The following is a 22,489-nucleotide window of genomic DNA, read 5'->3' on the forward strand; positions in this document are numbered from 1 at the left end:
AATGCAACTAGTTTCAGAATTTAATAATTTAATAATCAGCCCTGTAGCATCATCTTATATTACAGACAAACCTAATTTTCTTCTTGATAATTTGCAACAACCCCTAAGCTTAGCTTCTCAACAGCTACTCAGAGCCCACTGAGCATGTGAATGTCGCAGACACTTTCCAAGGTGTTGACCCCCTGTAATAAGTTTGACGTCCTGGGTCGTTGCTGCAATTGAGAAGCTGAAACTTTAGGCTGGTGCAATAACTTTTGTATATAAAATATGGCATTTTTAGCAATATTCATTTTTAGGATTTACTTTTATTTCCTTTTTCCCGTACTAAATAAAACATACTTTGTACTTGGTCCCAATCAGGATAGAATTAATCCTTAGTGGAGGCAAAACTATTGGGATTATTTAAAGTTGACCTGTCACCCAGACACAAAAAGCTGTATAATAAAAGTCTTTTTCAAATTAAACATGAAATCCAATTTCTATTTTTATTGAAGCATTCATAGCTGTTGTAAGCTCATTTAAACATCTTAGCTGTCAATCAAATATTGTCTGCCCCTCCTCTATGCACTGGGCATAGAGGCGGGGCAGACAATTACTTTCAATTTAGCACTTCCTAGAAATTGCTGCTCTCCCCACATTCCCCCGTTCTCTTCACCATTTAATTGTGTTGCCAGGGCATGGGGAGGGACATCAGGTCCCCCATTCTGGTGTATAAACAAGATTCTGAGATGATGCAAGGCTTGCTTTAACCCTTTAAATGCCACAGATCGTAGAATCTACGTTCTGTGGCAAAGGTACTTGAAATGCCACAGAACGTAGATTCTACGTTCTGCAGCACTTCCGGGTTCAGAAGCGGAGGAGCGTCTGTTAGAGCCGCTCGCTCCGTTCCTGCTCGATCCCCTTCCCCTAGGCAACGAGCAGAGAAGGGGATCGAGTGGCCCCTGGGGCGCGATCGCCCAGGGGCCCAAAAACAGCAGCAGGCACGTGTTACTTACGTGTCCTGCTGCTGCAGCCTGCACCGGATCGTCGATCTCCGCCCCCACAGCACACAGACTGGAACCACGAGGCAGATGTCTTCCAGGGGCTCTTCCTGATCGCCTGCAACAGTCTTCAGCGATTTTTTCAGGTTAGTGCAACAATTACACACACAAACACACCAACACACACTTATTACAGTAATACACACTTAGATTCACACTTACACACACTTACACATACATTTTTGGGGATTGGGGGGGTCACTTACACTCACTGCACTTACACACATGTGCACACGCACACACGCACACATAACATGTAATTTACCATTTGTACACACGCACACGCACATACATGGCATTGTGGCTTTTTTTTTTTTTTCTTATCGCATCGTCTCTTTTTTTGGCTGAAAAAAATGTTTTATTGCCATTACGAATAGCGTATTCGCTAACCGTACTGTGCAATACCTTTTGTATGTTATTTCGGTGATTATATTGCAATTTTGGGTATTTTGGTGCATTTTTAGCCATTTTATTGAATTTTTAGCCATTTTATTGCATTTTCAGCTCTGCATATGTTGTGTTCACTTGTTTCTAGCCGTAGAACCTGTTTGGCCCAGCTAAAATATTCAAACTGTGATTCTGACGGCCGATAACACTAGTCTGGAAAAAAAAACATTGATTTTTGTGGTTTTATTGGATTTTTTTGCATTTCACTCTTTACTGCCTTATTTTGTTTTGCCTTGTAAATTTTATATACTATATATCCATTTGGGGGTCTCTGTGCACCACATAGTTTGGTATATCTATGCATATTGGGCATCAAAGTGTTCAGTAGACACCAGGTGTTCATATTTAGGATGTTTTATGCTGATACGTTACGAAATGTGGGGCATATAATGGGGTAAAAGTCAAGCTTTCTGCCAATTTTCAGAAATTTGATAAAAACCGTTATGTTCAGCATTGCTTTGCAGTTTGCAGTAGAAACACATATTTACCCATATTGGATTCGTCAGAATGTGTACTTTCTGAAAATATATGGTTTTCTGGGGTCTCTGTACTGTTAGGGGGGTCTAATGTCGCATAATACACACACCAGGTGCTTATATTGCAGCAGCCAGCGCGTCAGCCGTGAAAATGTATATACACTATTGTCATTTGGTGGTCTCTGTGCGCCACATAGTTTGGTATATCTATGCATATTGGGCATCAAAGTGTTCAGTAGACCCTTGGCGTTCATATTTAGGATGTTTTATGCTGATACGTTACGAAATGTGTGGCATATAATGGGGTAAAATTCAATCTTTCTGACGATTTTCAGAAATTTGATAAAAACCGTTATGTTCAGCATTGCTTTGCAGTTTGGCAGTTTGCAGTAGAAACACATATTTACCCATATTGGATTCGTCAGAATGTGTACTTTCTGAAAATATATGGTTTTCTGGGGTCTCTGTACTGTTAGGGGGGTCTAATGTCGCATAATACACACACCAGGTGCTTATATTGCAGCAGCCAGCGCGTCAGCCGTGAAAATGTATATACACTATTGTCATTTGGTGGTCTCTGTGTGCCACATAGTTTGGTATATCTATGCGTATTGGGCATCAAAGTGTTCAGTAGACCCCTGGCGTTCATATTTAGGATGTTTTATGCTGATAAGTTACGAAATGTGGGGCATATAATGGGGTAAAATTCAAGCTTTGTGACGATTTTCAGAAATTTGATAAAAACCGTTACGTTCAGCATTGATTTGCAGTTTGGCAGTTTGCAGTAGAAACACTTATTTACCCATATTGGATTCGTCAGAATGTGTACTTTCTGAAAATATATGGTTTTCTGGGGTCTCTGTACTGTTAGGGGGGTCTAATGTCGCATAATACACACACCAGGTGCTCATATTGCAGCAGCCAGCGCGTCAGCCTTGAAAATGTATATACACTATTGTAATTTGGGGGTCTCTGTGCGCCACATAGTTTGGTATATCTATGCATATTGGGCATCAAAGTGTTCAGTAGACCCCTGGCATTCATATTTAGGATGTTTTATGCTGATACGTTACAAAATGTGTGGCATATAATGGGGTAAAATTCAAGCTTTGTGACGATTTTCAGAAATTTGATAAAAACCGTTATGTTCAGCATTGCTTTGCAGTTTGGCAGTTTGCAGTATAAACACTTATTTACCCATATTGGATTCGTCAGAATGTGTACTTTCTGAAAATATATGGTTTTCTGGGGTCTCTGTACTGTTAGGGGGGTCTAATGTTGCATAATACACACACCAGGTGCTTATATTGCAGCAGCCAGCGCGTCAGCCGTGAAAATGTATATACACTATTGTCATTTGGGGGTCTCTGTGCGCCACATAGTTTGATATATCTATGCATACTGGGCATCAAAGTGTTCAGTAGACCCCTGGCGTTCAAATTTAGGATGTTTTATGCTGATAAGTTACGAAATGTGTGGCATATAATGGGGTAGAATTCAAGCTTTGTGACTATTTTCAGAAATTTGATAAAAACCGTTATGTTCAGTATTGCTTTGCAGTTTGGCAGTTTGCAGTAGAAACACTTATTTACTCATATTGGATTCGTCAGAATGTGTACTTTCTGAAAATATAGGGTTTTCTGGGGTCTCTGTACTGTTAGGGGGGTCTAATGTCGCATAATACACACACCAGGTGCTTATATTGCAGCAGCCAGCGCGTCAGCTGTGAAAATTTATATACACTATTGTCATTTGGGGGTCTCTGTGCGCCACATAGTTTGGTATATCTATGCATATTGGGCATCAAAGTGTTCAGTAGACCCCTGGCGTTCATATTTAGGATGTTTTATGCTGATAAGTTACGAAATGTGGGGCATATAATGGGGTAAAATTCAAGCTTTGTGACGATTTTCAGAAATTTGATAAAAACCGTTACGTTCAGCATTGCTTTGCAGTTTGGCAGTTTGCAGTAGAAACACTTATTTACCCATATTGGATTCGTCCGAATGTGTACTTTCTGAAAATATATGGTTTTCTGGGGTCTCTGTACTGTTAGGTGGTCTAATGTCGCATAATACACACACCGGGTGGTTATATTGCAGCAGCCAGTGCGTCAGCAGTGAAAATGTCTATACATATTGTCATTTGGGGGTCTCTGTGCGCCACATAGTTTGGTATATCTATGCACATTGGGCATCAAACTGTTTAGTAGACCCCTATGTTTATTTTTAGGATGCTTTATGCTGGTAATGATACATGGACAATACGATGCTGGAAAGTTGAAGCTTTGAGGCAATTTCCAGATATTTCACCCAAACCACCAAATTTGGCAAAGCCTTGCGTAGTTTGGAGCAGAAAGGCATGGGTACCCATTTTAGATTCTGTAGAATATGTACTTTCCAAAAATATATGGGGTTGGGGGGTAAACATATATTTCTGTGTTTTTACCCCACAAAAATGCAGTCAATGTGTTGATTTTTCATTAGCTGAAGTTACCCACGGGACTGTTTGTATGCACTAACTTCATTTTGGGGCCTCTAAATGCCAGATACTTTGGTAAACTTATGAACAATGGCCACCAAAATGTTCAGAGGAACCCTGGCAATCATATTTAGGGTGCTTTTTCTTAGTACGTAATGACACATGGGTGATATGGTGCTGGGAAGTTGAAGCTTTGAGGCAATTTTCAGATATTTCACCAAAACCGACAATTGTGGGAAAGCCTTGCGACTCAGTAGTTTGGAGCAGAAAGGCATGGGTACCCATTTTAGATTCTGTAGAATGTGTACTTTCCAAAAATGTATGGGTTTGGGGGGTAAACATATATTTCTGTGTTTTTACCCCACAAAAATGCAGTCAATGTGTTGCTCTTTCATTAGCTGAAGTTACCCACAGGACTATTTGTATGAGCTAACTTCATTTTGGGGCCCCTAAATGCCAGTTACTTTGGTAAACCTATGAACAATGGCCACCAAACTGTTCGGAGGAACCCTGGCAATCATATTTAGGGTGCTTTTTCTTGGTGCATAACGATACATGGGTGATATGGTGCTGAGAAGTTGAAGCTTTGAGGCAATTTTCAGATATTTCACCAAAACCGACAAATGTGGGAAAGCCTTGCGACTCAGTAGTTTGGAGCAGAAAGGCATGGGTACCCATTTTAGATTCAGTAGAATGTGTACTTTCCAAAAATATATGGGTTTGGGGGGTAAACATATATTTCTGTGTTTTTACCCCACAAAAATGCAGTCAATGTGTTGATTTTTCATTAGCTGAAGTTACCCACAGGACTATTTGTATGCACTAACTTCATTTTGGGGCCTCTAAATGCCAGATACTTTGGTAAACCTATGAACAATGGCCACCAAACTGTTTGGAGGAACCCTGGCAATCATATTTAGGGTGCTTTTACTTGGTGCGTAACGATACATGGGTGATATGGTGCTGAGAAGTTGAAGCTTTGAGGCAATTTTCAGATATTTCACCAAAACCGACAATTGTGGGAAAGCCTTGCGACTCAGTAGTTTGGAGCAGAAAGGCATGGGTACCCATTTTAGATTCGGTAGAATGTGTACTTTCCAAAAATATATGGGTTTTGGGGGGTAAACATATATTTCTGTGTTTTTACCCCACAAAAATGCAGTCAATGTGTTGATCTTTCATTTGCTGAAGTTACCCATGGGACTGTTTGTATGCGCTAACTTCATTTTGGGGCCTCTAAATGCCAGATACTTTGGTAAACTTATGAACAATGACTACCAAAATGTTCAGAGGAACCCTGGCAATCATATTTAGGGTGCTTTTTCTTAGTACGTAATGATACATGGGCGATATGGTGCTGGGAAGCTGAAGGTTTGAGGCAATTTTCAGATATTTCACCAAAACCGACAATTTTGGGAAAGCCTTGCGACTCAGTAGTTTGGAGCAGAAAGGCATGGGTACCCATTTTAGCTTCAGTAGAATGTGTACTTTCCAAAAATATATGGGTTTTGGGGGGTAAACATATATTTCTGTGTTTTTACCCCACAAAAAATGCAGTCAATGTGTTGATTTCTCAGTAGCTGAAGTAAAGTCCTGAACAATTTGGATGTGCTAACTTCATATTGGTGTCTCTAAATGCCAGATACTTTGGTAAACCTATGCATAATGGGTATCAAACTGTTCAGTGGACCCCTGGCAATCATATTTCAGGTGCTTTTTCTTGGTACCTAATATAGTTTGGGATATGCGGAGCAGCAAAATAAAACCTTTGAAATGATTTTTTAGAATTTTGAATTTTTTTATGAAAAACCGCTATGTTCAGACAAGCTTTTATGTTTGGTAGTTGGGAGTAGAGAGACATAGTTACCCATTTTGTAATCGGCAGAATGTGTACTTTTCAAAAATGTATGGTTTTCTGGGGTAAACCTACGGTTTCAGGATTTTTTGCCTTGGAATCTAAAGCATGCCGTTTTCTGCCTTAGTGCTTTCAAAATTCGTTAATATACTGCCGGGAGTTTTTGAGGTACAGAAGTCCTAAATCTCCCTAAAACTATACATATCTGGTATTGGCACGTTCGAGAGACATAAGGCTTTCCAAATCATTTGGATTTTCCTCCGTAAAATGAAATATTTTTCTGGTATAAATTGATATACGATGAAAAATGGTAATTTTTCTTTTTTTTTTGGTATTTAGCACTATACATTTTTTTGCACAGGTGGAAATACATGAAAACTCAGGCAGATTTAGAAAGCTCAGTTTCTACCGAAAAAAACAATGTATAGTTTTCCTAGGTAAACTATAGGTTTCCCCTCAGAAAATGCCCCTAAAGTGAGAGAGCACAAAATGTTTCAAAAACGGCTGGCATTTCGCGTAACCAAAATGTGAAATTCTGCTGGCACTTAAAAGGTTAATAACAGTGTCCACATTGGCTCCTGTCTACTTGCTATAATTATGAGTTCCCAGACTGAAGGAAACAAGATTCAAATAATTTATATAGTGTAATTAAAGTTCATTTTAAATGAACTTTTTTAATAAAGATAAAATAGGATTATGAATAATTTTTTTGGGTGGTGGGTCCCCTTTAATATTTAAATTATTTTTTAGTAGACCAAGTAATCCAAAATCTGGAAAACACCAAACAGGTCCGATACCTGTACTAAACATATGAAAGTAACTATCTGCATGAAAAAAAAAGATAATATCCTGGTAGTTGTGTTTGTTTCTATTTTCTCAAATATGACGTCTCTTTTTCATGGCCATGAAATAAAAATCGGCAGGTGAATTGCCATGCCCTTCACCTCACGCCTCACACTTGCTGGTGCTGCCCATTTTCTCGTAGTTTTTTCATTTGCAGTGCTTTTACTTGGCAAAAGGTTAACTATAATTTGAGTGGAGGTAACAGGGAGTAGGTTGTTATTGCTGGTGACCAGGTGGAGGGAGGATGGGGGTACAGGGTGACTCCTTAAGAATCCATATGAATTTACATTGTCTTAAGTGGTTATTAAGTAAAAGTGTGTGTGTGTGTGTGTGTGATGATGTGCACCTATCAAGATGGGACTCTGTAATACAAGCACCTTGCACCTTCCAAATCTTAGAAACCAGGAGAAGTGAATATGAGTTTGACCTATTCATATCCTTATATAGTTATTAGATAAGTACAACCATAAGTTTTTTTTGCAACAATCGTTCTAAAATTATTTATAGTGTTTAATATCTTAAGAATAAGAATATTCTGTATATTTTGTTTTTGAATGCTATTCATTTTGTTTATTATATCAGAGTTGATCACACTCCTTGAAACTGGTTGCCTATTTCTTCTTTATTTGACATATGTTAGCCACTCCTACAGGGTGCTCACCAAGTTAGTATTGGGGTAAACAGCTCCGTTACTGTACTATTTGTGTAGTAGACACTAATAGTCCAGTTGTTTATGTTATAAAACTGGGGATATTGGCAACAATAATAATTATTTGTTTTAGATAGTGTACTGAATTGTGTAATGTAGACACACTCTGCTATAGGATCTTGATATTGCCATCAGGCACAGTTTGCTTTTCAATCTGTCTGAAATACACTACCCAGTAATAGAAACCTTTGGCGTTTATAATGAAACCAAGAGTTAACACAAATATAAGTATCTAATGTTGGATATCTCAGGATTACAAAACACAAACAAAGCTGTTTAGTTATATGCAGCACTGCTGAGTTGAATGGAATCAGATTGCTGTCCAGCCCAGGATCATATTGCAGCTCAAGAATGTTATAAATTAGGCTAGGGAATGAAAGTGAATGAGTAAAATAATTGGCTCTATAAATTACCCCTCTTTATTATACCCCCGGAACAATGTAGGTCCCTATAAAAATATATCACATAAAACAGCTCATATGTAAAAGCCTGCTTCATGTAAATAAACCATTTTAATAATAATATACTTTTCTAGTAGTATGTCCCATTGGGTAATCATAAATAGAAAATTGCCATATTAAAAAATAAGGGCCGTCCCCTGGGATCGTACGATTCACTGTGCACACAAACATACCAACAAACCATACATGTTAGGTCACATGAGCCAATTAACAGACAGAGTACTGTCTTTTGCTTCAACACTTCTTCCTGTTACAGTTAGAGTTGTAGTATTTCTGGTCAGGTGATCTCTGAGGCAGCACACAGACCATCACGAAATGGTGGTTCCAGGCAAAAGATGTAAAATTGAAATATTTACTGATCTATATGTATTTCCGTTTGGAAAGATGTAAAAGGGCAAGATTTACTTAAATATAAAGAGCAGTTTGGTAAGATTCTTTAATATGCCACTTAATATGATGTTAACTATCTTTTGCTTAAGTGTTCATTTTGTGGGTATAGTTTCCTTTAAAAAAAGAATAAAATATTTTTTTTTTTGCCTTGAAACAAATTTTTGTATGTTTTGAATAGAAGTTATTATCAAATACAGTATAAGAGGCCATTTACTTTTGCCACCAGCCTGGTTTTCACCTGAACAGCCCGGTTTTTGGAAGGGCTGTCTGGGTGAAACCTGACAGGACTCAGTAGTAAATAATGCAGCGATCAGGCAATCACAGATCTCCATGTCTTATCCCCACACCCTCATGGCACTACCCCCACCCTAAAATCCCACAAGCACACCCCTCTGTTTTCATTGGTAGATCATGGCCACTTCCGCTGTGCACCGCACACTAGAAAAAAAATCAGACATCAGGCAGAGAGGTCAATGTTGTTGTGTATCTATTCAGAACATGCTAAATTTCAAAATCTGGTAAAATATATAAAATATATGCAAGATAATACATTTGTAACATCATGCATGACATGATGACTCGCATGGGTTACATTAATTCAAGCTTCTTTTAGATTATTCTTAATTATGTCACAGGCAAAATAAATGCTCCACATCTGAAGGAGTGTAAGAAGATAATTTCATTTAAAAATAGAAATTGTGACACATGGATTACAAGGCTACAGTAATCAGAGTTGTGCACTTGCTGGCATTTTCTTTACTGTATGATCACCGCTCATCTGTAATGCTCCAGCAGCAGCAGCTAATGTAGTAGCCAGGAAAGCATGATTAAAATTCAACTTGATCGCTTAGAAAATCAGCAGTGACTCAATGACTTGATGTTCTAGTCTCTAACAAGTGAAATTTTCACATTATGAACTTAGAAGGAAAAATGGGTTTTGGCAGGGTTAGCACGTTGTTAATTTAACTTTCATTGTTTGTGTTAAACAATGAAAGAGTAAAACAAAGAAGAGTAAAACTTTCTGCTAATTTTGGGTCAGAGTGAAAAAATATATTTGTATGTATGTATTTAAACACATACTGTAGTAATAGTAACAGTCCCAGAGGGTAGAATCAAAGGGTAGATAAAGGTCATCATTTTGATAAAGGTTAATATCCTGAACTGAAATGTCAATGCTACAAAAATAATTTCGGAACAATGGAAAAAAGGAAATAATGGCAAATGACTTGTGACCTTATCGTTAACCTTACATATATTCTGTCTATAATCCTAATGCATGATACTGTATTGTATTCATGACTGAAGGAAGGTACTTTGATCAGTATAAAGGAGCATCATGTGAATAATTTTCTAGTGCATTACTATTGATTGCTTGCTGAGCCTAAATCATCTGCAGCTAAATATCTATCTATTTTAAATAATGTATCAGCCTTAATTATATTCCCATTCAAAAATATTGTATCTTTGCACTTCTTCATCTGCGCCTGGGTCATGCTAAAAGACACAGTAGTCTATGCTAATGGAATAGACTTTTTTTCTCTGAAAACAAAATGTTGCTCTATAGAGATTCAGGTGAATTTCAGCTTTAAGCAGTTTCACATACATTATGTTAATAGTAGCCATACCCTGCACACAACTAAAAACTGATTACGCAGGGCACTAAACTGCAAAGCAAATAAAAGAATCCTGCCATTGACTAGTATCTAACTAGCTTTATGGGCATATCTCTGTTGATATTCACCTGTGTGCATGTACATGAAATGCTGTCATTGTGCAAGTAAATCTAATTAATCTAATTGGAAAATTACAGCTATGGGATCCTTATACAGAAAATGTCTTACCTAGAAAGCTCCAAATTACTGGAAAGGCTTTGTCCCATACAGTCAATTCCAAGCAAATAAGTAAAATTTTTAAAAATGATATCCATTTTCTCTGTTATAATACGACTATACCTTGTACTTGAGGGAAACTAAGCTGCGTGAATCCACACTGGTGGCAAAACAGTACTATTGGGTTTATTTAATGTTTAAATGTTTTTAGAAGCCTTGAGATAAGGTGATCCAAATTATGGGAAACCTCTTCTATGGAATACCCTAGATCCCTTGCATTCCGGATAATTTATCCTAAACCTGTACCTGTATATTTATATGTAAAAAAGACAAACACCAATAAAATTATGTAATCAGGGCTTCTCCACCAGCATGCCTAGTATAACACAGTGGAGAGCTTAGTTTTCCAGTCGGAAAGGCAAAGCGTTCTGACTGCCATCCCGCTGGCGAATTACATTCTAGACGGAGGGAAGGCAGTTTGGGGAGATTAGTGGCCCAAAGAAGAAGCGATTTGCCTATGGGCAACTAATCTCCAGAAATAGCAGCGTGTGCCCTGGCCCTAATCTGGGACAGGTAATATTGAAGCAGACAGCATAAAAGCCTTATCATTGTACATTATATTCTGCTTAAAACATATTAAAATAAAATGTTTATGCTATATTATTCATAGACATAGTATAATGTTTTGTTGATTAAAACACTTTTTATAGTTTATGGTGATATATATAGTCTAGTGATATGCGGGCCGGCCCGATACCCTCGGGTCGGGCGGGTTCGGGCCGACCTCGCACCAGCTTGCACTGCCGGTCTGCCCGCTTCCCTTTTTTATACATGTGCACCTTATCGCCTTGCCCCTTTTGTGACGTCATTGCTGTGGTGGGTCTATAAAATTAAGCCTGAAGTCGCGGGTAGGCGCAGGTTCAGGGAGGGCGTGTTAGGGTTGGGTGAAACTCGACCCACACATCACTAATATAGTTTATAGTAGGGATGCTCCGAATCTAGGATTTGGTTCGGGTTTCTGCCTTTTTCATCAGGATTCGGCCAAATCCAAGTGCCTGGCCGAACCAAATCCGAATTTAAAAAATCACCTGACAATTCATCATACAAACAAGGAATTCAACTGCGAGCTGTGTGTGCGGTTCTCTTTTCCCCGCTAATTTATATATGCAAATTAGAGTTTGGTTCGGTATTCAGCAGAATTCGGGATTTGGCCAAATCTTAAAATAGTAGAATTGGTGCATCCCTAATTTAAAGTAATATTCTGCATTTTAGAAATATTGCTGTTTTATTCTCCCCACTGAAACAACTGTTCGTTTTTAATTCACAGGTCATATATGCCTTAAACACAAAAAATGATGAACATGAATCAGGAATCCAAGCCATCAAGGAAGCTCATGAAGAAGAGATTCAGAAAATCCTTGCAGAGACACATGAAAAAATCCTGCTGTTCAAGAATAAAGTTTCAGAGGAAACAGATCTCAAACATAAGGTTAAGGCTTTGGAAGAGTCATTGGAAGAACACAAAAAGATGAAACATCAAGCACTGACCGAGTTTGAAGTTTACAAACATAGAGTGGAAGACATGCAACTATGCGCAGAAGCACAACATGTGCAAAGAGTTGTTACTATGTCCCGAGAGGTTGAAGAGATGAGAAAAAAATTTGATGAGAGGATACGTAATTTTATGCAGATTCAAATACAGTTTGAAAAGGACAAACGTTCTGCTCTCGATGAACTGAGGACGAGTCGACTGGAAATCCAAGAACTGTTAAAAGCGCAGCACAATCAAAATGCAACTTTAAACAAGGGGCAAGAAACATTGGCGGAAATGCACCTATTACAAATAGAGGACCTTAACAAGAAAATGGAAGACATGCGTCTGGAGAGGAAGATATTAGTAGAAGAATATGAAGCAAAATTTACTAAAGCTCAAGCATTCTATGAGCATGAAGTGGAAGCTTTGAAAAGATCCCAAATGTTTACAGCTGAGAGCCTCCACACTTGTAAACAGAAAGAAGCAGAGCTAAAGAGAGATTTCCAAAGTCAGGAGGCTCTTTTACAAAAAAACTTAGGGATTCTCAAAACTGAATTTCAAGTTGTACAAGAAGAAGCTGGGAATCTAAGAGAAAAGGGCCAAAAGCTTCAAGCATCTTTAAATACAGCTGAAACCAATATACAGGTAAGCAAAGTAATTTTTAGAAACATTAAACAGACTTTTTTTTCTTGCAGTGTCCCAAACACAGTTAAGCATCTTATCCATATTTATTTTGAAACAGCCCGTGCTTCTAAGGCTAACAGCCTCAGAATCAGCAACAGGTTTCTGGATAATTGATACAATACCTGTATATACGGTTGCCACCTTTTAGCTCGGTGGAGACTGGATAGGGGGCAGGACCGTGGCATAGAGGGGATGGACAATGACATCTGGGGTGGGGCTGTGACTCAGCGATTGGTCTATCGCCATGTCAATCATAGGGAGTCCGGCCCAGTTTTCCTAATTCGGAAAACCGGGCAGGCAGTTTTGACCCAGGCAGCGCTTCAAAAAACCAGGCTGTCTGGGTCAAAACCAGACAGGTGGCAACCCTATCTGTATATGATAATTGAAAGGTTTTATATAGAAAGTATGAAAAAGTATTGGCACAATATAGAATAAAGAATAAGGCACTTGTTATGGCAAGTAAAGTTTGTTACATAGAAGTGTTTTTGTATGATATGAAGCTAAAAAAATATCATAGAGTGGTAGGATGAAGAAAGAAGGTTATGCTTATGCCTCATAAACCTTCTCCCCTTAGGTTTTAAGTTCTAATGAGCAGGACCATATAAATGACCATATTCCAACTGGGTGTTACATTAGTTACAAATATGTCATATTTAACATACTTTATAGATTACAGAACAGCTGTTTGTAGTTTTCTAATCTCTGGAGCACAGCCTTTGGGTCGGAACAAGTTGTTCACCATTTTCTGCACTATGCTAAGGATATTATGAACTAACCCGATATGTAATAAATGGCACTGTTTATCCAGTAGCTGTAACCCATAGCTTTTAAACAGGTTGGTTGCTATGGGTTACTGCTCCGGGGAAAACCTAGAGCCTTTTATTACATAACACCTTAAGTGTGTAAAAAAATGTTAATGAAATAAAAGGAACAAACATGATAGAACACATGGAGCACAAATTTTTAAATGTACGGTAGCCACTGTCCACACATCACCATAAAGCTCAACAATATTTTTCAGGATTATTTTTTTCTGAAACACCATCACAGTCACAAAGTCAAAAGTGAATTTAAGAAAAAAACTTCAATCTTCAATGAAGTCAAATATGAAAGAAGAAGTTCTACCGAGTAAAATAAAACCCGCATCTATGGGTGCAAGTAAAGATGCAGACTCCAAAAAATTTGGGGCTGCGCTCTAATTGCACACCTTGCAGTATTTCAGTCTAAATACCCCCCTGTAAAATAATCCCACAAACTATATATTCCGTGAAAGTGGTGTCATCCTTGTTTTCCTATATGCAGAATTGTGGATGCAGTTCTCCGTAGAACTTTCTGGTTCTGAAAAAAAGAGAAACAAAAGGTCCAAAGTTATATTTCTCCCTAAAATTGTCATCTAAAAAAAACCTGGTAAATGTACCCACTATATATGGGTGCACCTAAAGATGCGGCCATCAAACACCCTAAAACTGGGGCAATAGGTACATCTGAGGCTGTGTTCTAAGATTACTCTTTGCATATCTTTAATCTAACTTTCCGTTTACCTGTAAAAAATCCCCTCACAAATTAGTAAGCACTGTCCTCTTATACGCAAAATTCTACATAGATTTTGCATATTACCTAAGGAAACAGGAAAACAATTCTAAATTAGATTTCTCTTCAAATGCCCAAAAACAGGTAATAAAAACATACTGAAAATCGACTAACTATTCTACTTGCCTTTATCTGTTTAGTGGAACTTCTTTTGACCATTTTGTTTCCAGGGAGACCTAATATAATAGTAAAATATACATTGTTGCCCAGAAATAAAGCCTCCGCAACTGCACTCAAAGGGGAGCTTATGAGGTGTCAGTTAAAAAATAAAAATTTTGTGGCATCAGAGAGATGAAATCATCAGCAGGCAAGATGAAATTATCTCATGGAGTCATCATGCACCATAAATTTTAGGTGCCCTGTACGTCACCTAACACCTCACTTGCCTACACCCCATAGTGCTATCTATAACCTTAGGAACATTTTTGGTAAAAGAAAATCCCTAATTGACCACAACATAAAATGCTAGGAGTAACCCTGAATATAAATTTTGCACAAAGCAGGATGCCAATTCAGTACACAACAATCTGCAACCACTTCAATAGAGCAGCTGAATGTGGTATATTTCAAAATATGGTTTGAAACATAACCAGGATTGTGAGTGCACTTTGGGCAATAGTACCATATATCTCTACCTTTTTTACGGCACACCTTGCAAGGTTTGTTTGCCAGGAGTGTAAACATATTTATAAAGTGCTTCACCATCAAATGGGCCATATTGTCACTAGCAGGTATCTCAGGCACTGCCTCCTCTACACCACCAAACAATAGAGCAGGGAGTATCTGCAACTGGTTATTTATAGTAGGACAGTTTTGGGCCTGGTTCTGCTGCCTTATATACAACATAGGAATTTCGAAGGTCTATTTGAATCGGGTATATGCCAACTTTCTTGTACAAGGCCTTTGTTTTCTGGGTGGCATTGTAATAATGTTGGAGTTGGTCAGTTCTGTCAACACCACCCATGTACTTGCTATATTCCTTGCTACAGAAAGGCTTAGATTTTGGAGGCCTACCAACTCTCTGTTCTGCAATTATTGACTCGTCATGGATTGTCATCAACATAAGCACAATTTTTGTCAAAACATTTGATGGCAAGAAGCTCATCATTTCATATATAGGGAATACGTTTCTCCACAGTTCAATTTTTTGTTGAGCAAATCCATGGGTAATCATTTTTGGGTATGATTTATGGTTCCACAGGCTGGGGTGTCCAATAAATATAGGGCTGTAAAGAGGTGAATACTTGTGTAAACGTTATCCACATATAAGTGGAAACCGTGGCCCAGTAATGGAGAAATTAGCTCCCATACAATTTTGCCACTGACAGTCAAGTCAAGGGGACAACCAGGGGGTCTAATTGTGAGTCCTTTCATTCGTAAATCAAAAAGTAGCTGGTGTAGCGGTCTCAATTTATGCAGTCTGTCATGGAAAGGATCATTTGGGTGTACAACCGTAAAATTGTCTTTTAAATGGAGAAACCGGAGCTGTAGCTGATACCAGTTTCTAGGCATCATGGCATAAAAGACAGGAATGGATAGCACTGTAGTGGTATCCCAGTAGGACTCCAAAGAATTGGCATTTATGAGACCCATAGCTAAAATGAGTCCCAAGACCCTCTTCATTTCAGAAATATCAGTGGGATGCCACACATGAGCTTGAGCAAATATAGGGAGGGGATTTTGGGCAAGATATTGCTTGGCATGCAAATTTGTGTACTGAACTATATCCTGTAGAATGGCCTCAGTCAAAAATAAGTGAAATGTATTGGCTCAAAATTACTGGTGTCCACATTAACACCAGAGACTGCAGTAAAAGGGTGGATCTCTATAGGGTAATTACAAGGAGGCCCCCAAGCAGGCTCTCCTCCAGTTGCAGCATCAGCCCTATCACCCTCTCCTGATCTTCAACATCCTGATCATCCACATCCTGCACTACCTCCATGGGCTCCTCAAGGGCAGTAACTCATCAGTAGAGGAGTCACTTTCTGATTCAGGGGGCACATACTCAGAATATGAGTCACTAAACTCATCTGAGCTAGAGGGCCATGCACAGTGCAGCAACCTCTTCAACAAAATGAAGAGACCTAAAGAGCTCACATTCAGTGACAAAAAAATCAAGCAATCAGTGAGTTCACAGGCAGAAAAGCTGACAGCTGTATCACACTATGCAAAGAGAGATTGTTAGACTACTGCAACTACTACAGCAAGGCAGAAAAAAAACTGAAGATAAACAAAAAAACAAAAAAACAAAAAGCTATGTGCTCAAACCCCTGAACTTTCTGGAACATTAACCCTACCTCACTATCCAAAGAACTTACAATCACAAAAAAACAATTCATTCAACAACTACTCGTGGTCAAAATACCTGACCACTATTCATGCAACAATTAAGGAGCAGTTAACGAGTGGGTACAACTAAAGATTCAATAAAATTAAGTTTACAATAGTAAATCAAGTAAATTACAAATCAAACAAGAACCAGCAATGAAAAGCAATGCAAATGCAGTAACATCACTGAATCAAGAACCACTAATAAACTGCAAGACAAAAGTGAAAATGCAAAGTAAAAGCAAGAACACGATAGAACAAGTAAAAAACGCATAACTAAAAAATCAGTGAAAATCAAGCAATAACACAAATGAACTGCAAGACAAAGGGAATATGTAAATTACAAGCAAGATCGAGTCAGAACCAGTAAATCAGCAGCAACGAAAAAAATGAAAGTGCAATAAAATCAACGCAGAACAGAATATTCAATAAAAATCTCAGAAAATGCAACAAAATCAACACTTTCCACTTGTCACACCATCAAATAAACAGATTTTAGGGGAAAAAGTCTGAGCCCTTACCTGCTATAACCTATGGAGTACCTGCGTGGCTGGCAAAGGGTTAAAGGGTTTGTTTTACGCTCTTGCAGACAGGTAAATGCTATGGTGGTTGTAGTTGGTAAAGTAGCTGCTTTCTCATTAAAGGGGTGATTCACCTTTGAGATAATATTTAGTATGTTGTAGAGTGGTTCATTCTAAGCAATCTTTCAATTGGCCTTAATTTTTTTTCTTTTTCTTTTTTATAGAAACCCCACCTAAAAAAAACAAATGCTCTGTAATGTGATTTGTAAATCAATTGTTATTACTATTTTTATTACTGATTTTTCTATTCAGGCCTTCTCCTATTCACATTCTGGTATTTTATTCAAATCAGTGCACGGTTGCTAGGGTAATTTGAACCCCAGCAACCAGATTGCTGAAATTGCAAACTGGAGAGCTGCTAAATAAAAAGCTAAATAGCTCAAAAACCACAAATCATAGAACATGATAACCAATTGCAAATTGTCTCAGAATATCACTGTCTACATACAGTATATGTACTGTATACTGAAACGTTAATTTAAAAGTGAACTCCTTTAATCATTTTGTCCTATGCTTTTGTTTGTTATTTAGAAAGGGAATGTAATTATTGGTACCTTCATATTCTGCACTGGACATTCTTGTTTATACTCAAGGCAGGGAAACTCAAGGACCACATGTATGACCAGATTAATATTAATTTCATAATGCCTTTTTAACTGCTTGGTATATTCCTCCCTCTTCTTATGTATGGTAATGCAAATACTTCCAGCAGTCAAGTGAAATTCACCCAGCATTATCCTCAGCTCAAGGCTTCTTATGCTCTTTCTCTGACTCTGGCTATGTAATTGTACCACACTGCAACTGAAGCACAGATACTACAGCACATTGTACGAATATCGCCACAGGAGAGACTTAACTTTTTTCTTGTAATTCTACAAAAGCCTGTGAGTTTTACTTGACAATGAGTCTCTTTTGCTTCTTATAATATTGCCTTTTGACCTCCATTTTGTGTAGCAGCAGTTGGCAAATCTGGAGTAAAGATAAAAACATAAAACAAATAATACATGCATTTTATTTATTTAGTGTAATTTTCTTTTTGTTTCAGATCAGCAGCATATGTACGTATGTAACTGGGAAGATGTTCAGACAACATACTTGTTTGTTTCTGGGATGCTTTGATATGTGACAAATTATGGTTAAGGGCATTTTATGATGGTGTTTGTCATCTCTAACAGTATTTTTCTCACTTGGTTGCATTATAGTGTGCATTTCATAAATTTTACATGTTCCCTTAGGTTCTTCAGAAGCAGCTGGAAAATGTGAAGCAGGGAGAGATGTCTTTATTAAGCAAACACAATGACATGGAGAGTGAGCTAGCAGCTGCACGGGAACGCATACAGCAGCAAGCTACAGAACTTGTACTTAAAGCCAGTACGTAAATAACGGACTTATACTTAAATACTTATAGCTTTAAATGGGCTAGAAAAAAGAAAATGAAAGCAATAATATCATTGGTTGCTATGGATCACTGCACTTTGGGATCTGGGTTTCTGTCCAAGGCTTTTTTTTATGGTCTGTTCTGCATGGAAACAAATGGTAACAGTGGAGGCTTTACTTATGCAGAGCAGTGCATTGTAAATAATACATAAATCAGATACATAAGGAATAATACAATTAAGAAGACATTATTAATAAATTCAATATGTAATTTAGGAAACAGAAGGAGCAAGGAGGTCCCTGTCCCATAAAGCTTACAATCTAAATTGGTGGCAAAGTAACAGGCACAAATTGGTGGGTAAATTGTACCAGGAGTGAGGAAAAGGGCTGTTACCACTCCATAAACGTATTAATACATGCTATAACTGCTAGCATTACTCCAATAAATCCAATAAATATACAGGTTGACACCATTTACTTAGTACAAGTATGGGATCCCTTGTCCAGAGACCCACAGAGCCAAATCTAAGGGTAGCTAGATGAGGGGGCTGGGGTGCTAGGCATATTTCTCAACTACTTGCCTTCCCCTAGTGCAGCTCACCTACACCTACAGTGCATCAACCATTGTCTATCTTTTTGCTGCTCAAGTTCATCACCTCTCCCCCCATCAAGCTGTTCCTCCTGTGCTCCTGTGCACCCGCCATAGATTTGGCCCGTCTTTGGATACCTGTTATTTAGAAATCCCTGAATTCTGGCATGTCCATATCCCTTTGAGTCCATTTTAAGGAACAGTTGCTTTTTCTCTGTATTAATAAAACAGTCTGTAACAGATCCAGACTAAGCTGCATGAATCAATATTGGCGGCAAACAATCCTATTAGGTTTATTTAAATTTGAAATAATTTTTATTAGCAAACCTGTGTAGTGATCCAGGTTATGAAGCTCTAAACAACAATTAAGTTGATTGAGTTTAATTTATGGCAAATAATGCACACATGTTGCTTAAATCTGATTTGTGCATCTTTTTAGGTCACATTGGGATGCTGCAAACTACTCAAATGACACAAGAAGCTACCATACAAGATCTGGAGTCAGAAAAAGCCAGAATTAAGGAAAAAATAACCAGACTAGAAGAAGAAAGATCTTTGCTACAGAGCAAAAACCAAAACCTGGATGAGCGACAAAGGCAACAGATTCTTGCACTGGAGAAGGTTATTATTATTATGTGTTTTTGAAAATACTGGTGTAACTATAGGTTACAGGGGCTCACCCCCCAAAAAAAATTTTTAGAGAAAGTATGCTGTGTTGTATTTATATAATATATGCATGATGTTAGGAAACCATCTAAAAAACAGTTTGGCCATATAGATTTGGACCATATCAAATAAGTACATCCAGCTGGCTGTTGAGAGATTCTGGGAGTTAGTTCAAGCTCATCTAGAATGAATATTAGCATGGTTAATATGGTTAAAGACATACACTGTATAGATTCCTGAAACAGACACAGTTTTATTGATCTTGCTGTTATAATGCCAATATTGAGCAATTGTCTTATGCAAAGTGAAAAAAGGAGCCTAAACAACTTGTACCATATTATATTTTGGGATTTTTACCAGGGAACTTTTTTGTGAGACTTATTGAAAATGCAAAACTCAATCACAGTAAAACCGTCAAATTTAAATTTGTATTAATAAGTGTGTTTTATGAAGAGTGTTAGTGCCAAATGTAGTTCCTTGTTTCACAACCAAAAGGAAGCACTGTCTGAAGTCTGTATGAAGCACAGATCTTCTACAATATCTAAATCCACAGCATTGCCTTCCTATACTGTCACTGTAAATCCGAAGAAAATCAATATTTCTTTTCAGACAATCATGTAATGATTTTAAAGTATGATTGTAAATCAGTCTGAAAGTAATACCTGTAGTGGGGAGCAAATGAGAATTGCTTGATAGACTATCTATGAGCTTGTTTTCCAGTAATGAGAATTTGCTAGGATTTGGTGTAATATGCTTGGTGTAAGATGGAGCTGTCCAACTGGAGACAGAAGACAACATCAGGCCTTAAAGGCTGCTGCATTGTTGTTGCCAACAAATTTGATTTTATCAAAACCAAAGGATAATTCCCACAGTTTATTATAACTTTCAATTAGTTGATCAGATTGTGTAGAGGTATATTTACTAAACAAAAATTAACAAAAAACAGACAGTAGTAACCCCACAGTATCGGATTCTTTTATTCTAAAATTTATGTTTATGAACTAGGTTGATTGTCCTAAACATCCAATATACTGCAAGCAGGCAACCTTCCCGGTTGATTTGAAAATAGCTTGTCACTTTTGCCTATTTTTTTATGAGGTCTTGTGTAAAATTCCCTGTGTGCCATAGTCCTAAGGCACAGTATTAAAAAGTGTTTTTTTCCCTTCTTCAACTCGGAACCAAATAAATAGTATGCAAGTAAAGGTTCAGCTGGCTGGGTGTTTGTCCTTTGTGACTAAAGGCAAGTTTCAGAAAAGTTTGGGGTCTAGAATAAATTAAGGTGATCAGAAATCTCTGCTGTTGTGGATCTGTGACTGTCTTTTCTTTTTCATTCCTTCATACGTCTTCAACTCTTTCCATTGCTCATTTGAATTTCCCATTTACTTTTCTGGCATGCATTCTTAGCAGTGCGGGTAGAAGGAAGGAACAGTTGGACTTAGTTGGGCTCATTTATACTGCCATACGGAACCTCTATGTATAATTGACTCTCTATCAGAAAGATCCTAAACACCCCCCCCCCACAAACCATTCATATATTTAGCCAATGGACCTGAATAAATGGTTTGAAGGTCCACTTTTACTATGTTTTTGCAGCATTCTGTATCTTTACTTGCTTAGGCAACTGCCAAGAATCAGCCTTGCACCATAGAAACATTGTGGACTGCTGAGTGCTTGAAAGTGAATTCTATTTTCCACACTGACCCTGCTAGTTTCACAACTGCCTCCACTATTCATATTTTCAGCAGATTTCCTACAGTTTCAGCAGGATTTTTAATAGTTTTGCTCTCACAGCAAAATATCTTATGTCTCAAGAACATTCTTTTGATAGATAAAGTGAAGTGACTTTTTAGAGCTACATGTTGTCCTTGCCCCCAGCAATACAGTGTATTGGCTTACTGCTCCCTTTTTCAGAGCATACATTTTGTTGTTATTTTTTATCAAGGTTACATGTACTTTCCACTCTTTCCTCCTTAACTGCCCATTAATATTAAATGTATTTTTTTCCTGTTGGACTAAAATATACTGCCCGAATGCAAAATTGGAAGCAAGCTTTGGAGTCTTTAACACATGCATGGTCTGTGAGCTCTCCGGAACTGAAGCCAACAAATTGTTCTGATGGACAAATTAAAGGTTTAAGATGAATTGTGCTGTGACCAAGGAAGTACTGTTTTAATAATCAGATTACCTAAAGAATATTTATGAGGACTTTTAAGGTAATCTCGTTTTTAAATGTATTTAATGTAGTTGCCGGTAATTTGTAATACCCTTAACAAAAGCCCTTGGTCCTCCGGTGGAAACGTACCTTTTCTTCGTCTTCTGGCCATCGTGCGTTGTGACCCCCACCTGGGGCTCTGTGCCTTTTGTGTCACGGCCCACCCCTTTAGTTCCCTCCCTCATCACTGGCCGGTAAAAATTTTTTGAAAAGGTGGCAACCCTACACACACTCCTTTTTAAATTTATTTAAAAAGGAAAAGTACAGTATTTTGTACTTTACACACATATGTATACAGGTGTGTGACTTGTTATCCAGAATGCTTGAGATCTGGGGTTTTCTGTAATTTAAATCACCATACTTTATCAACTAAAAATCAATTGAACTTTAATTAAAC

At 37.9% G+C, this 22,489-nt stretch overlaps 1 protein-coding gene across 9 annotated transcripts in view; it reads left to right on the forward strand.

Moving 5' to 3' along the window:
* fam184a.L (family with sequence similarity 184 member A L homeolog) overlaps window positions 1-22,489 on the forward strand; it is a 92,386-nt gene that overhangs the window by 35,040 nt on the left and 34,857 nt on the right. For all 9 annotated transcript variants that reach the window (XM_041562249.1, XM_041562247.1, XM_041562246.1 and 6 more), the window contains 3 exon segments: window positions 11,859-12,710; window positions 18,484-18,619; window positions 19,654-19,835. In XM_041562249.1, coding sequence (XP_041418183.1) covers window positions 11,859-12,710; window positions 18,484-18,619; window positions 19,654-19,835 — 1,170 coding nt within the window.

The sequence above is a fragment of the Xenopus laevis genome, chromosome 5L (assembly GCF_017654675.1).
Source record: "Xenopus laevis strain J_2021 chromosome 5L, Xenopus_laevis_v10.1, whole genome shotgun sequence".
Lineage (NCBI taxonomy): Eukaryota > Metazoa > Chordata > Amphibia > Anura > Pipidae > Xenopus > Xenopus laevis.